At 49.9% G+C, this 13,896-nt stretch overlaps 1 protein-coding gene across 1 annotated transcript in view; it reads left to right on the forward strand.

The window, feature by feature from the left end:
* The window catches only part of dnah12 (dynein, axonemal, heavy chain 12), a 129,998-nt gene that overhangs the window by 81,110 nt on the left and 34,992 nt on the right, over positions 1-13,896 (forward strand). The window contains exons 44-51 of the mRNA XM_078413765.1: positions 14-175; positions 3,678-3,872; positions 4,728-4,861; positions 7,140-7,302; positions 9,583-9,663; positions 10,207-10,383; positions 11,103-11,234; positions 13,058-13,147. Of these exons, the coding sequence (XP_078269891.1) occupies positions 14-175; positions 3,678-3,872; positions 4,728-4,861; positions 7,140-7,302; positions 9,583-9,663; positions 10,207-10,383; positions 11,103-11,234; positions 13,058-13,147 (1,134 nt within the window). The remainder of the gene's footprint in view (positions 1-13; positions 176-3,677; positions 3,873-4,727; positions 4,862-7,139; positions 7,303-9,582; positions 9,664-10,206; positions 10,384-11,102; positions 11,235-13,057; positions 13,148-13,896) is intronic.

Raw genomic sequence — 13,896 nt, forward strand, 5'->3', positions numbered from 1 at the left:
CTTGTGCTGCCAGAACCTGCTGCGGAGTGCGGGGATGAGGGGCCACCCCACCGTGTTCCTGATCACGGACACGCAGATCAAGGACGAGGCTTTCCTGGAAGACGTGGACAGTCTGCTCAACACCGGCGAAGTGGCGAATCTCTTTGCACCTGACGAGAAGCAGGAGATCATGGAGGTACAAAGCCGGAAACAATTGACATGCCTGTGGATGCAAAGGGACCAGAGATACGGGTTTACACAAAAAAAGACACAAAGTGCTGGAGTAACTCAGCGGGTCAGGCAGCATCTGTGGAGAACATGGATAGGTGACGTTTCACAGAGTGCTGGAGTAACTCAGCGGGTCAGGCAGCATCTGTGGAGAACATGGATAGGTGACGTTTGGGTAGGGAAAGAAGGGTACCAAGCATGGAAATCGGCCCACCGGGTCCACGCTGACCATCGATCACCCGTTCACACTAGTTCCGTGTTATACCACTTTCTCATCCACTCCCTACACACTGAGGGCAATTTACAGAGGGGCAATTAACCCACAAACCCGCACGTCTTTGGGATGTGGGAGGAAACCAGACCACCCGGAGGAAACACATGCGGTCACAGGGAGAACGTGCAAACTCCACGTAGACAGCACCTGTGGTCAGGATCGAACCTGAGTCACTGGTGCGGTGAGGCAGCGGCTCTACCCTCTACCAATTCTTTGTGTCAAACATGAGTTCCGTCAGCAATTGTCCATAGTGGCATCTGTGTCCCCTCCCCCAAATCTGCTCCAGCACGCCTGTCCACAGCACACCTGTCCACAGCACACCTACACCGCACCTGTCCACAGCGCCAGAGTCTCGGGTTCCATCCCAACTACGGGTGCTGTCTGTACGGAGTTTGTACGTTCTCCCCGTGAACTGCTTGGGTTTTCTCCGGGTGCTCCGGTTTCCTCCCACACTCCAAAAACGTGCATGTTTGTAGGTTAATTGGCTTCAGTAAAAATTGTAAATTGTCCCCAGTGTGTGTAGGATAGTGCTAATGAGCGCTGGTCGGCACGGACTCAGTGGGCCGATGGGCCTGTTTCCATGCTGTATCGCTAAAGTATGTTTTGTTAAAAAAAAAGTGGTATTAGTTTATTACTGTCAATGGTACTGCGATATAGAGAAAAGCTTTTATGTTTGTGCTATCCAATTAAATCAAATCATACTACACGCGAACAGTCACGCTGCCAGTACAACAGGTAAAGGGAAGAGAAGAATATCAGAGTGCAGAATATAGTTTTACAGCGTTACAGATCCAGAGGAAAAAAACCAACACCCGCAATGAGGTAGGTTGGAAGATCGGGACTACACCCTGGCTTACGGGAGGACTGTGGAGCAGCGGTGAAGCAGCGGTAGAGTTGCTGCCTTGTGAACAGTCTTTGTATGTGCAAAGATTGGGATGGGGCGGGGGGGGGAGGGGAGCCAGTCTCAGTCTACCCCACGACAGTTGTACAGTTAACTACAGGTGCTCCCCGGCCTCCCATGCTTTCACTTGCCATAGTTCGACTTTGCGATGGTGTACTGAGCTGCCGCTCGCTCCCGGCCACGTGATCACGCGTGTTACATGCATTTGAACATACGATATTTTCGGTTTATAGACAATAGACAATAGGTGCAGGAGTAGGCCATTCAGCCCTTCGAGCCAGCACCGCCATTCAATGCGATCATGGCTGATCATTCTCAATCAGTACCTCGTTCCTGCCTTCTCCCCATACCCCCTCACTCCACTATCCTTAAGAGCTCTATCCAGCTCTCTCTTGAAACCATCCAACGAACTGGCCTCCACTGCCTTCTGAGGCAGAGAATTCCACACCTTCACCACTCTCTGACTGAAAAAGTTCTTCCTCATCTCCGTTCTAAATGGCCTACCCCTTATTCTTAAACTGTGGCCTCTTGTTCTGGACTCCCCCAACGTTGGGAACATGTTTCCTGCCTCTAATGTGTCCAATCCCCTAATTATCTTATATGTTTCAATAAGATCCCCCCTCATCCTTCTAAATTCCAGTGTATACAAGCCTAATTGCTCCAGCCTTTCAACATACGACAGTCCCGCCATTCCGGGAATTAACCTAGTGAACCTACGCTGCACGCCCTCAATAGCAAGAATTTCCTTCCTCAAATTTGGAGACCAAAACTGCACACAGTACTCCAGGTGCGGTCTCACCAGGGCCCGGTACAACTGTAGAAGGACCTCTTTGCTCCTATACTCAACTCCTCTTGTTATGAAGGCCAACATTCCATTTGCTTTCTTCACTGCCTGCTGTACCTGCATGCTTCCTTTCAGTGACTGATGCACTAGGACACCCAGATCTCGTTGAACATCCCCTCTTCCTAACTTGACACCATTCAGACAATAATCTGCCTTTCTATTCTTACTTCCAAAGTGATTAACCTCACACTTAGCTACATTAAACTGCATCTGCCATGTATCCGCCCACTCACACAACCTGTCCAAGTCACCCTGCAGCCTTATTGCATCTTCCTCACAATTCACACTACCCCCAGCTTAGTATCATCTGCAAATTTGCTAATGGTACTTTTAATCCCTTCATCTAAGTCATTAATGTATATCGTAAATAGCTGGGGTCCCAGCACCGAACCTTGCGGTACCCCACTGGTCACTGCCTGCCATTCCGAAAGGGACCCATTTATCCCCATTCTTTGCTTTGATGAGTTATGATGAGTTTCTCAGAACGAAACCCCATCATAAGTTGAGGAGCACCTGTAGTGTGCAAACAACGGGGAAGGAGCTGTTGCTGGGTGATGTGAGCGGTGTGTTGTTGTTGTGAACAGTGTTGTTGTTGTTGTGAACAGTGTGTTGTTGTGAACAGTGTTGTTGTGAACAGTGTGTTGTGAACAGTGTGTTGTTGTGAACAGTGTTGTTGTGAACAGTTGTTGTGAACAGTGTTGTTGTTATGAACAGTGTGTTGTGAACAGTGTTGTTGTGAACAGTGTTGTTGTGAGCAGTGTGTTGTGAACAGTGTTGTGAACAGTGTTGTTGTGAACAGTGTGTTGTGAACAGTGTTGTTGTGAACAGTGTTGTTGTGAACAGTGTGTTGCTGGGTGATGTGAGTGGTGTGTTGTTGTTAGCGGTGTGTTCTGAACAGTGTTGTTGTGCACAGTGTGTTGTGAACAGTGTGTTGTTGTGAGCAGTGTGTTGTTGTGAACAGTGTGTTGTGAACAGTGTGTTGTTGTGAACAGTGTGTTGTGAACAGTGTGTTGTGAACAGTGTTGTTGTGAACAGTGTTGTTGTGAACAGTGTTGTTGTGAACAGTGTGTTGCTGTGAACAGTGTTGTTGTGAACAGTGTTGTTGTGAACAGTGTGTTGTGAACAGTGTTGTTGTGAACAGTGTTGTGAGCAGCGTGTTGTGAACAGTGTTGTTGTGAGCAGTGTGTTGTTGTGAACAGTGTGTTGTGAACAGTGTGTTGCTGTGAACAGTGTTGTGAGCAGTGTGTAGTTGTTGTGAACAGTGTGTTGTGAACAGTGTGTTGTGAGCAGTGTGTTGTGAAAAGTGTATTGTGAACAGTGTGTTGCTGTGAGCAGTGTGTTGTGAACAGTGTGTTGCTGTGAGCAGTGTGTTGTGAACAGTGTGTTGTGAACAGTGTGTTGCTGTGAGCAGTGTTGTTGTGAACAGTGTGTTGTTGTTGTTGTTGTTGCAGGGGGTGCGGCCAGCTGCCCAGGCGGGGAACAAGCACGCGGAGTTCAGTCCTCTGGCGCTGTTTGCCTTCTTTGTGAGCCGGTGCCGGGAGAACCTGCACGTGGTGGTGGCCTTCAGTCCCATCGGAGACGCCTTCCGCAACCGCTTGCGGCAGTTCCCCTCCCTCATCAACTGCTGCACTATCGACTGGTTCCAGGTGACCCGCGCACACACGCCCACGTACACCTCGTTAACATCATCACAGACATGCACACACAGACACGCACACGCAGTAACTCCAGTAACACCGTGTGCACCTCGAATCCGCACTGTCTCTGTAACTACTGGGCGGCACGGTGGCGCAGCGGTAGAGTTGCTGCCTTACAGCGAATGCAGCGCCGGATCTTCAGTTTCCTCCCACACTCCAAAGACGTGCAGGTTTGTAGGTTAATTGGCTGCGTAAATGTAAAAATTGTCCCTAGTGGGTATAGGATAGTGTTAATGTGAGGGGATCGCTGGTCGGCGCGGACCCGGTGGGCTGAAAGGGCCTGTTTCCGCGCTGTATCTCTAAACTAAACTAAACTATAAACTGATCCCCAAAGCTTTGATGAAATAAGGGATGTTAGCAGCCAGAGGACACAGATGTAAGGTTCCTGACAAAGCTCAAGGGGGGGGGGGGGCACTGTGCACTTCACAATCCAACACCTTTGTACACCTCCGATGTCACGGGATTTCTTTCCTGGGGATGATAAATTATTTATTAATGTGTAGAAAAGAACTGCAGATGCAGGTTTAAATCGAAGATATAGACACAAAGTGCTGGAGTAACTCAGCGGGTCAGGCAGCATCTCTGGAGAGACCCTTCTTCAAGAAGAATGTCTGCAGAAGGGTCTCGGCCCGAAACGTCACCCATTCCTTCTCTCCAGAGATGCTGCCTGGCCCACTCAGTTACTCCCAGCATTTTGTGTCTATCTTCGATTATTTATTAATGTTTCAATAAATCTTTTAATAATTAAACGTTTAAGAAAAATGATTTAATAATGATTTATTGATTTTATTTTTTTCTGGGCAGCCTTGGCCTGAAGATGCCCTGGAACGTGTTGCCAACAGCTTTCTGGAGACGCTGGACTTGACAGACTTTGAACGAGCCGAAATTGTCCCTATTTGTAAATTCTTCCACACGTCTGTTAAAAAACTGTCCGTGAAGTAAGTTTGTATCATAAGTTGTAGGAGCAGAATTAGGCTGTCTGGTCCATCAAGTCTACTCCACCTTTCAATTCAATCATGGCTGATCTATCTCTCCCTCCTAACCCCATTCTCCTGCCTTCACCCCATAACCTCTGACACCCGCACTAATCAAGAATCTATCTATCTCTGCCTTAAATATATCCACTGACTTGGCCTCCGCGACCCTCTGTGGCAAAGAATCCCACAGATTCACCACCCTCTGACTAAAGAAATTCCTCCTCATCTCCTTCATAAAGGAACGTCCTTTAATTCTGAGGCTGTGACCTCTGGTCCTAGACTCTCCCACTAGTGGAAACATCCTCTCCACATCCACTCTATCCAGGCCTTTCATTATTCTGTTGCTTGCAGATACAACTCCACCACTGATTGTCCGGCAACTGATGGTCCGGCACCTCCTTTAATCCGGACAAAATTACGAGAGGGCGCTTGAAATCCCCCCACCCCCCGGCGGCCGATCTCCACCTCATCGGGGTTTCCGCGGCTGACCGGTGGGCGGGTGGAATCTGCCCCCTGCGGCCGGGGCGCTGGAACTCCGGCCCAGCCGGAGCCGGCACATCCATTCCCACAGCCCCTCCCTCAGCGGCCTAGGCGGAACATTCCGGTACTGCTGGACTTAGGGTCGCCAACTGTCCCGTATTAGCCAGGACATCCCGTATTTGGGGCTAAATTGGTTTGTTCCATACGGGACCGCCCTTGTCCTGTATTAGGCCCGCTGTAGGCCCAGACACTCTAGGCCCGGGGTGGGCGCTGTAGGCCCGGACGCTGTAGGCCATGGGCCGCTGTAGTCCCGGACACTGTAGGTCAGCAGGCCGCTGTAGGCCTGGTCACTGTAGGCCATGGGCCACTGTAGGCCTGGTCACTGTAGACCATGGGCCGCTGTAGGCCTGGTCACTGTAGTCCGTGGGCCGCTGTAGGCCGGGACAGTGTAGCCTAACGGAGTGTCTGCGTTCGGGGTGCAGGTTCGAGTGTGTTCGCCTAACGGAGGTTGCGTAGCAACCCGCCTCCCGGCCCGGGCGGCCACCATTGGTGGAGATGGGAGCACGTGGCCGCTGGCTGGGTGAGGCCACGTGGGGTGCGGGACGGTGACGTCACCCTTTGTCCTGTATTTGGGAGTGAGGAAGTTGGCAACCTTAGTTGGATTCCTCTCGGGTCCAGGACCACTGTTGGTCGGCAACACGGACAATCCAGAAAGGCTGTGGAACCAAGGGGGCAGGAAAATGGGCGGTGGGCCCGTGTCATGCTTACTTTTTGTTTAGAAGGTTTCATGTTTAATAATTTAAATATATTGACATAGAATGTATTGTTAGACTTGAAAGCTTTAGGCTTTTAGTAAAAATCGGATAGATTTGAATTGGGAAATATCGTGTGTAATTGTGCAGAAAGTTCCCCATTTCTCATGCCACAGTGTTGTGGTAACTCAGCAGGTCAGCCAGCATCTGTGAAGAACATGGAGAGATGACGTATCAGGCCAGGTCCCTTCATCAGTCTGAGGAAGGGTCCCAACCCAAAATGTCGCCTGTCCATTTCCTCCACAGATGCTGCCTGACCTCCTGAGCCCCTCCAGCACTCTGTGTTGTGCTCAAGATTCCAGCATCTGCAGTTCCTTGTGTCTCCGTATAAAGAGGACAGCCCTGTTGATGTAGCTGAGCCGGCCTCCCACTGCAGCTTTGCCGAGAGGGGAAAGCGGCAACATTGTGGAGTGCCGGTCTGAAGAAGGGTCTCGACCCGAAACATCACCCGGTCCTTCTCTCCACAGATGCTGCCTGACCCGCTGAGTTACTCCAGCACTCTGAAACGTCACCTATCCATGTTCTCCACAGATGCTGCCTGACCCGCTGAGTTACTCCAGCACTCTGTGTCTATCTTCTTTATACAGTCGATGGTATATTTATATAATAGTTATTTCTGGGCAAGTGTTTTATTTATCCATCTCTAGTCTTTGGCAACTAGCAGCTTTCCAATGTAGAGGTTTGGTGACTGGAGTTGCGGAGACATTTCTGGGCGGAGATTTCTGAAGAAGGGTCTCGACCCATTCCTTTTCTCCAGAGATGCTGCCTGTCCCGCTGAGTTACTCCAGCACTTTGTGTCTATCTTCGGTCTAAAACCAGCATCTGCAGTTCCTTCCCTCACAAAAGAACAGAGGGGTTTGGGGCAGGGGTTACTCAGTCCTCTCGGGATGTGATGAATTATCTTTTAAGGATTGTAACAAATGGGAAGCAATATTTGCCGACTGTAGGTTTCTTCAAGAGCTGAACCGCCACAATTACGTCACGCCCACCTCGTACCTGGAGCTGATCGCTGCGTTCCGCCAGCTCCTGACCAAGCAGCGCGACACCGTGATAAAAGCCAAGAAAAGGTACACCAACGGACTGGACAAACTGGCGTTTGCAGAGTCACAGGTGAGGCCACGCACGGTACATAAACACACTCCAATCTCACACACCTCAGGTAACCCCTGCATTCCCACTCCTCCCCCACCCCAGGCATCCCACTAGTCCCACTGTTCGCATCCTTGTATCCCTCTCATTATCACCTCCACCCCAGCCAACAATGGACCATTGTGGGCTCCACCCTTCCTTGGTCATCTGTTGCCGGCCCTGATTTGTTCTGGCCTTTTCTCACCGCCAGTTCCCCACCCCCCACCTCTACTTTCAGTCTGCAGAAGAGTCTGCGACCCGAAACGTCAGCTGTTCCTTCTCTCCAGAGATGCTGCCTGACCTGCTGAGTTACTTGGCACTTTGTGTCTGTCTTCGGTTTAAACCAGCGTCTGCAGTTCCTTTCTGCACACAAATCTTTGCTCCTTCGTATCCGTGAGTTGCATTTGAAATAGAATCTGCTCTTTTTTGGTCTATGGGTATATTAATGTCATGTTTAGTTTAGAGATACAGCGCGGAAACAGGCCCTTCGGCCCACCGAGTCCGCACCGCCCAGCGATCCCCGCACATTAACACTATCCTACACCCACTAGGGACAATGTTTACATTTACCAAGCCAATTAACCTACAAACCTGTATGTCTTTGGAGTGTGGGAGGAAACCGAAGATCTCGGAGAAAACCCACGCAGGTCACGGGGAGAACGTACAAACTCCATACAGACGGCGCCCGTAGTCGGGATCGAACCCGGGTCTCCGGCGCTGCATTCACCGTGAGGCAGCAACTCTACCGCTGCGCCACCGTGACCGCCCGTGTACAGAGAGATGCCGTGGGAATGCTTAGTCTTGCTGCTCTGCAGGCAAGGCATTCCATGGATCACCAGGCTATGCAATTTAGATTTAGATTTAGAGATACAGCGTGGAAACAGGCCCTTCAGCCCACCGAGTCTGCGCCGCCCAGCGATCCCCGCACATTAACACTATCCTACACACACTAGGGACAATTTTTACATTTTACCCAGTCAATTAACCTACAAACCTGCACGTCTTTGGAGTGTAGGAGGAAACCGAAGATCTCGGAGAAAACCCACGCAGGTCACGGGGAGAACGTACAAACTCTGTACAGACGGCGCCCGTAGTCAGGATCGAACCTGAGTCTCCGGCGCTGCATTCGCTGTAAGGCAGCAACTCTACCGCTGCGCCACCGTGCAGCATAGAGTAAAATAAAGAGAATGCAGAATATAGTGTGTGGGAAGGAACCGCAGATGCAGGTCTACATGGACGGCAGACACAAAGTGCTGGAGTAACTCAGTGGGACAGGTAGCATCTCTGGAGAAATCGTTTCGGTGACATTTCGGGTCGGAACCCTTCAGAATAAAGTGTTGCAGTTACAGAGAAAGTGCAGATTAGAACAGGGTGGTGCAGCGGTAGAGTTGCTGCCTCAGAGCGCCAGAGACCCGGGATCCATCCTGACTACTGGTGCTGTCTGTACGGAGTTAGAAACATGGAAAATAGGTGCAGGTGTCGGTCATTCAGCCCTTCGAGCCAGCACCGCCATTCAATATGATCATAGCCGATCATCCAAAATCAGTACCCCATTCTTGCTTTCTCCCCACATCCTTTGATTCCGTTAGCCCTAAGAGCTAAATCTAGCTCTCTCTTGAATACATCCAGAGAATTCCACAGATTCACAACTCTCTGGGTGAAAAAGTTTTACCTCATCTCAGTCCTAAATGGCCTCCCCTTATTCTTAAACTGTGACCCCTGGTTCTGGACTCCCCCAACATTGGGAACATTTTTCCTGCATCTAGCCTGTCCAATCCCTTAAGAATTTTATACGATTCTATAAGATCCCCTCTCATCCTTCTAAATTCCAGTGAATATAAGCCCAGTCGACCCATTCTTTCATCATATGTCAGTCCCGCCATCCCGGGAATTAACCTGGTGAACCTACGCTGCACTCCCACAATAGTAAGAATGTCCTTCCTCAAATTAGGAGACCTAAACTGCACGCAGTACCCCAGGTGTGGTCTCATTAGGGCCCTGTACAACTGCTGTAGGACCTCCTTGCTCCAATACGTGCGGGTTTGTAGATTAACTGGGCTCTGTAAGTTATCCCTGATGTGTCGGGCAAATTCACCCAGCGAGTTAGAAGAGCAGAGTGATTGTATCGGCTGGTGGTCGATCCTTCCTCAGGGAAGGGCAGAGGCCACCCTCTGGCACCACCCTGCCATGATGGAACTGGAGCAGATGTTCAGCAGTTGTGTGTTCAAGTTCAACTGAGCATTTGATGTCCTACTTGTGCAGGTGGGCGAGATGAAGAAGGAGCTGGTGGAACTGCAGCCCAAACTGGAAACAGCGAAAGTGGAAAATGCCAACATGATGAAGGTAATGGGCAGATACACTCTGGAACAATGAACGAATGAATGAATGGATGAAGGAATGAATGGAAGAATGAATGAGTGATTGAAGGAATGAATGAATGAATGGAAGAATGAATGAATGAAGGAATGAATGAATACTTTATTGTCACATGTGACAAGTCACGGTGGGATTCTTTGTTTTGCATACCCGATATATGCAAAACACATAAAGGGCGTTGGCAAAGTTACAAAGTGTCCCGCGGCAGGTCCACCTTTGTTCTCCCCCCCCCCCCCCCTCACGGCGGTCCCCCCTCACCGGCCCCTCCTCTATTCTCGGCGGCACATCCTCTGGCAGGCTCTGCCCTGGGGTGGATCTGCTGCCTACAGCGTTCGGGCCTACAGCGTCCGGGCCTACAGCGCCCCGCCCCCAGACCTAATAAGGGACAAGGGCAGTCCCGTACAGGGCAAACCAATTTAGCCCAAAATACGGGATGTCCCAGCTACTGCGGGATAGTTGGCAACCCTACTGTCCACTGAATGGCCAACAGTATGCTGTGTCCTTCCCCAGGTGATTGAGGTGGAATCAGCGGAAGTGGAAGCAAAGAGCAAAGTTGTGAAAGTCGATGAGGAAGCAGCGACTGAGAAAGCCACTGAAGCCCAGGCCTTAAAGAACGAGTGTGAGAGTGAGCTAGCAGAGGCCATTCCCGCTCTGGAGGCTGCCCTTTCTGCCCTGGATACCCTCAAGGTACGTCGCACAGTCCATGTGAATCACAAACCCACGGCTTTACCACTGACGCACAACACAAACACAAGATGCTGGAGTAACTCAGCGGGTCAGGCAGCATCTCTGGAGAACATGGATAGTCACCAGGAGAACGTGCAAACTCCCGTATATAGATAACACAGGCACCACCTGTAGTCAGGATCGAACCCAGGCGCTGTAAGGCAGCAACTCTACCGCTGCGCCATCGTGCCAACCTGTTCTTTTGGTTTGTGCATTGTATGACCCTTAACACCCCTTGATCTGCTGAAACAGACCCGTGATCTAGGCTCCCCTCAATATGACATCCACCTTCACCTTTGCAATGTAGGCTCTATTTCTATCAATGATGCCCATCCATGTTCTCCAGAGATGCTGTGAAACGTCACCTATCCATGTTCTCCAGAGATGCTGCCTGACCCGCTGAGTTACTCCAGCACTTTGTGAAACGTCACCTATCCATGTTCTCCGCAGATGCTGCCTGACCCGCTGAGTTACTCCAGCACTCTGTGAAACATCACCTATCCATGTTCTCCACAGATGCTGCCTGACCCGCTGAGTTACTCCAGCACTTCTTGGAAAACCTGCATCAGCATTTCATTGTTACTACTTCTTAAAATGCATTTAGTTTGGAAACAATTTAAATTAAATCTTTCTGCTTGAATTGATTATAAGCTGAGCGGTACCTTTTCTTTGTATTTCAGCCATCGGACATCACGATAGTGAAATCGATGAAGAATCCTCCGCAGGGCGTCAAGCTGGTGATGGCCGCAATTTGTGTGATGAAACTGATAAAGCCAGAGAGGATCAACGACCCGTCTGGAACTGGGGAGAAGGTGAAGCCCCGAGCAGTAAAGCATTCATACGCATGGCGGCACGGTGGCGCAGCGGTAGAGGTGCTGCTTCACAGCGCCGGAGACCCGGGTTCCATCCCGACTATGGGCGCTGGCTGTACTGAGTTAGACAATAGACAATAGGTGCAGGAGTAGGCCATTCGGCCCTTCGAGCCAGCACCGCCATTCAATGTGATCATGGCTGATCATTCTCAATCAGTACCCCGTTCCTGCTTTCTCCCCATACCCCCTGACTCCACTATCCTTAAGAGCTCTACCTAGCTCTCTCTTGAATGTATTCAGAGAATTGACCTCCACTGCCCTCAGAGGCAGAGAATTCCACAGATTCACAACTCTGACTAAAAAAGTTTTTCCTCATCTCTGTTCTAAATGGCCTACCCCTTATTCTTAAACTGTGGCCCCTGGTTCTGGACTCCCCCAACATTGGGAACATGTTTCCTGCCTCTAACGTGTCCAACCCCTCAATAATCTTATACGTTTTGATAAGAACCCCTCTCATCCTTCTAAATTCCAGTGTATACAAACCTAGTCGCTCCAGTCTTTCAACATATGACAGTCCCGCCATTCCGGGAATTAACCTACGCTACACGCCCTCAATAGCAAGAATATCCTTCCTCAAATTTGGAGACCAAAACTGCACACAGTATTCCAGGTGCGGTCTCACTAGGGCCCTGTACAACTGCAGAAGGACCCCTTTGCTCCTATACTCAACTCCTCTTGTTATGAAGGCCAACATTCCATTGGCTTTCTTCACTGCCTGCTGTACCTGCATGCTTCCTTTCAGTGACTGATGCACTAAGACACCCAGATCACGTTGTACGTCCCCTTTTCCTAACTTGACACCATTCAGATAATAATCTGCCTTCCTATTCTTACCACCAAAGTGGATAACCTCACACTTATCCACATTAAACTGCATCTGCCATGCATCCGCCCACTCACACAACCTGTCCAAGTCACCCTGCAACCTCATAGCATCTTCCTCACAGTTCACACTGCCACCTAGCTTTGTATCATCGGCAAATTTGCTAATGGTACTTTTATTCCCTTCATCCAAGTCATTGATGTATATTGTAAATAACTGCGGTCCCAACACCGAGCCTTGCGGTACCCCACTAGTCACTGCCTGCCATTCTGAAAGGGACCCATTTATCCCCACTCTGCTTTCTGTCTGTCAACCAATTTTCTATCCATGTCAGTACCCTACCCCCAATACCATGTGCACTAATTTTGCCCACTAATCTCCTATGTGGGACCTTGTCTAAGGCTTTCTGAAAGTCGAGGTACACCACATCCACATCTGCACGTTCTCCCCGTGACCTGCGTGGGTTTTCTCCGAGATCTTCGGTTTCCTCCCACACTCCAAAGACGTGCAGGTTTGTAGGTTAATTGGCTTGGTAAATGTAAAAATTGTCCCTAGTGGGTATAGGATAGTGTTAATGTGCGGGGATCGCTGGTCGGCACGGACCCGGTGGGCCGAAGGGCCTGTTTCCGCGCTGTATCTCTAAACTAAGAAGTTGAGTGCTGTCCTGAAGCCAACATTTTTGGAACTAATGGAATGAGCAAAGTTTACCTTATTCCCTTATCCTGTATCTGCACACTGCGGACGGCTCGATTGTGATCATGTGTTGTCTTTCCGCTGACTGGTCAGCACGCAAACACAAGCTTTTCACTGTACCTCGGTACACGTGACAATAAACTAAACTGAACTTCATGTATTATGTCCAGTGCCATTCTAACTGGCAGTAATGTGAAGAATATGGCCTATTGATCATTACAATGTTGTTGTTTGATTTGTTTTGAAGATTTTAGATTATTGGGGCCCCAGCAAGAAGCTGTTGGGTGACATGAATTTCCTGCGAGATTTGAGGGAGTTCGACAAGGACAATATTCCGGTAAGCTTTCGCTGATTTTGCCCCTTGCACTTTTTTGTTTTCATTCCTGGGCGCCCTTAACTATCATGAGATATGTGTAGGAAGGAACTGCAGGCGCTGGTTTACACCAAAGATAGACACAAAATGCAGGAGTAACTCAGCGGGACAGACAGCGTCTCTGGAGAGAAGGAACGGGTTACGTTTCGGGTCGAGACCATTCTTTGGACAAAGAAGTTGGACAAAGAAAGAGTCCGAAGAAGGGTCTCGGCCCGAAACGTCTCCCGTTCCTTCTCTCCAGGAATGAGATATGATTGTGCACTGCGATATTTTGTATGAGCTAAGATATGTTGTGATTTGTCAGTGTTATCCAGTAGGCAATTAATAGGGTTATGAAGGGTGTGAAAGTCAACGACTCGAGGACAGGGCTATAAGGTGAGATGGGCAAAGTTTAAAAGCCATGTGCAGAGCAGGGGTTGTGGGTGCCTGGAACACACAAGCCAGGGGTGGTGGTGGAGGCAGGTACGATAGTGGCGTTTAAGAGGCTTGTAGGTAGGCCCGTGCATATGCAGGGAAGAGAGTGATATGGATCACGTGCAGGCGGTGGGGATTAGTTTAACTTGGCATCGTGTTCGGCACTAGGGGTTGCCAACTATCTCACTCCCAAATACGGGACAAGGTGACGTCACCGCCCCGCGCCCCACGTGACCTCACCCATCCAGCGGCCACGTGCTCCCGCTCCACTAATGGCGGCCGCCCGGGCCGGAAGGCGG

Source organism: Rhinoraja longicauda, chromosome 17 (assembly GCF_053455715.1).
Source record: "Rhinoraja longicauda isolate Sanriku21f chromosome 17, sRhiLon1.1, whole genome shotgun sequence".
Taxonomy (NCBI): domain Eukaryota; kingdom Metazoa; phylum Chordata; class Chondrichthyes; order Rajiformes; family Arhynchobatidae; genus Rhinoraja; species Rhinoraja longicauda.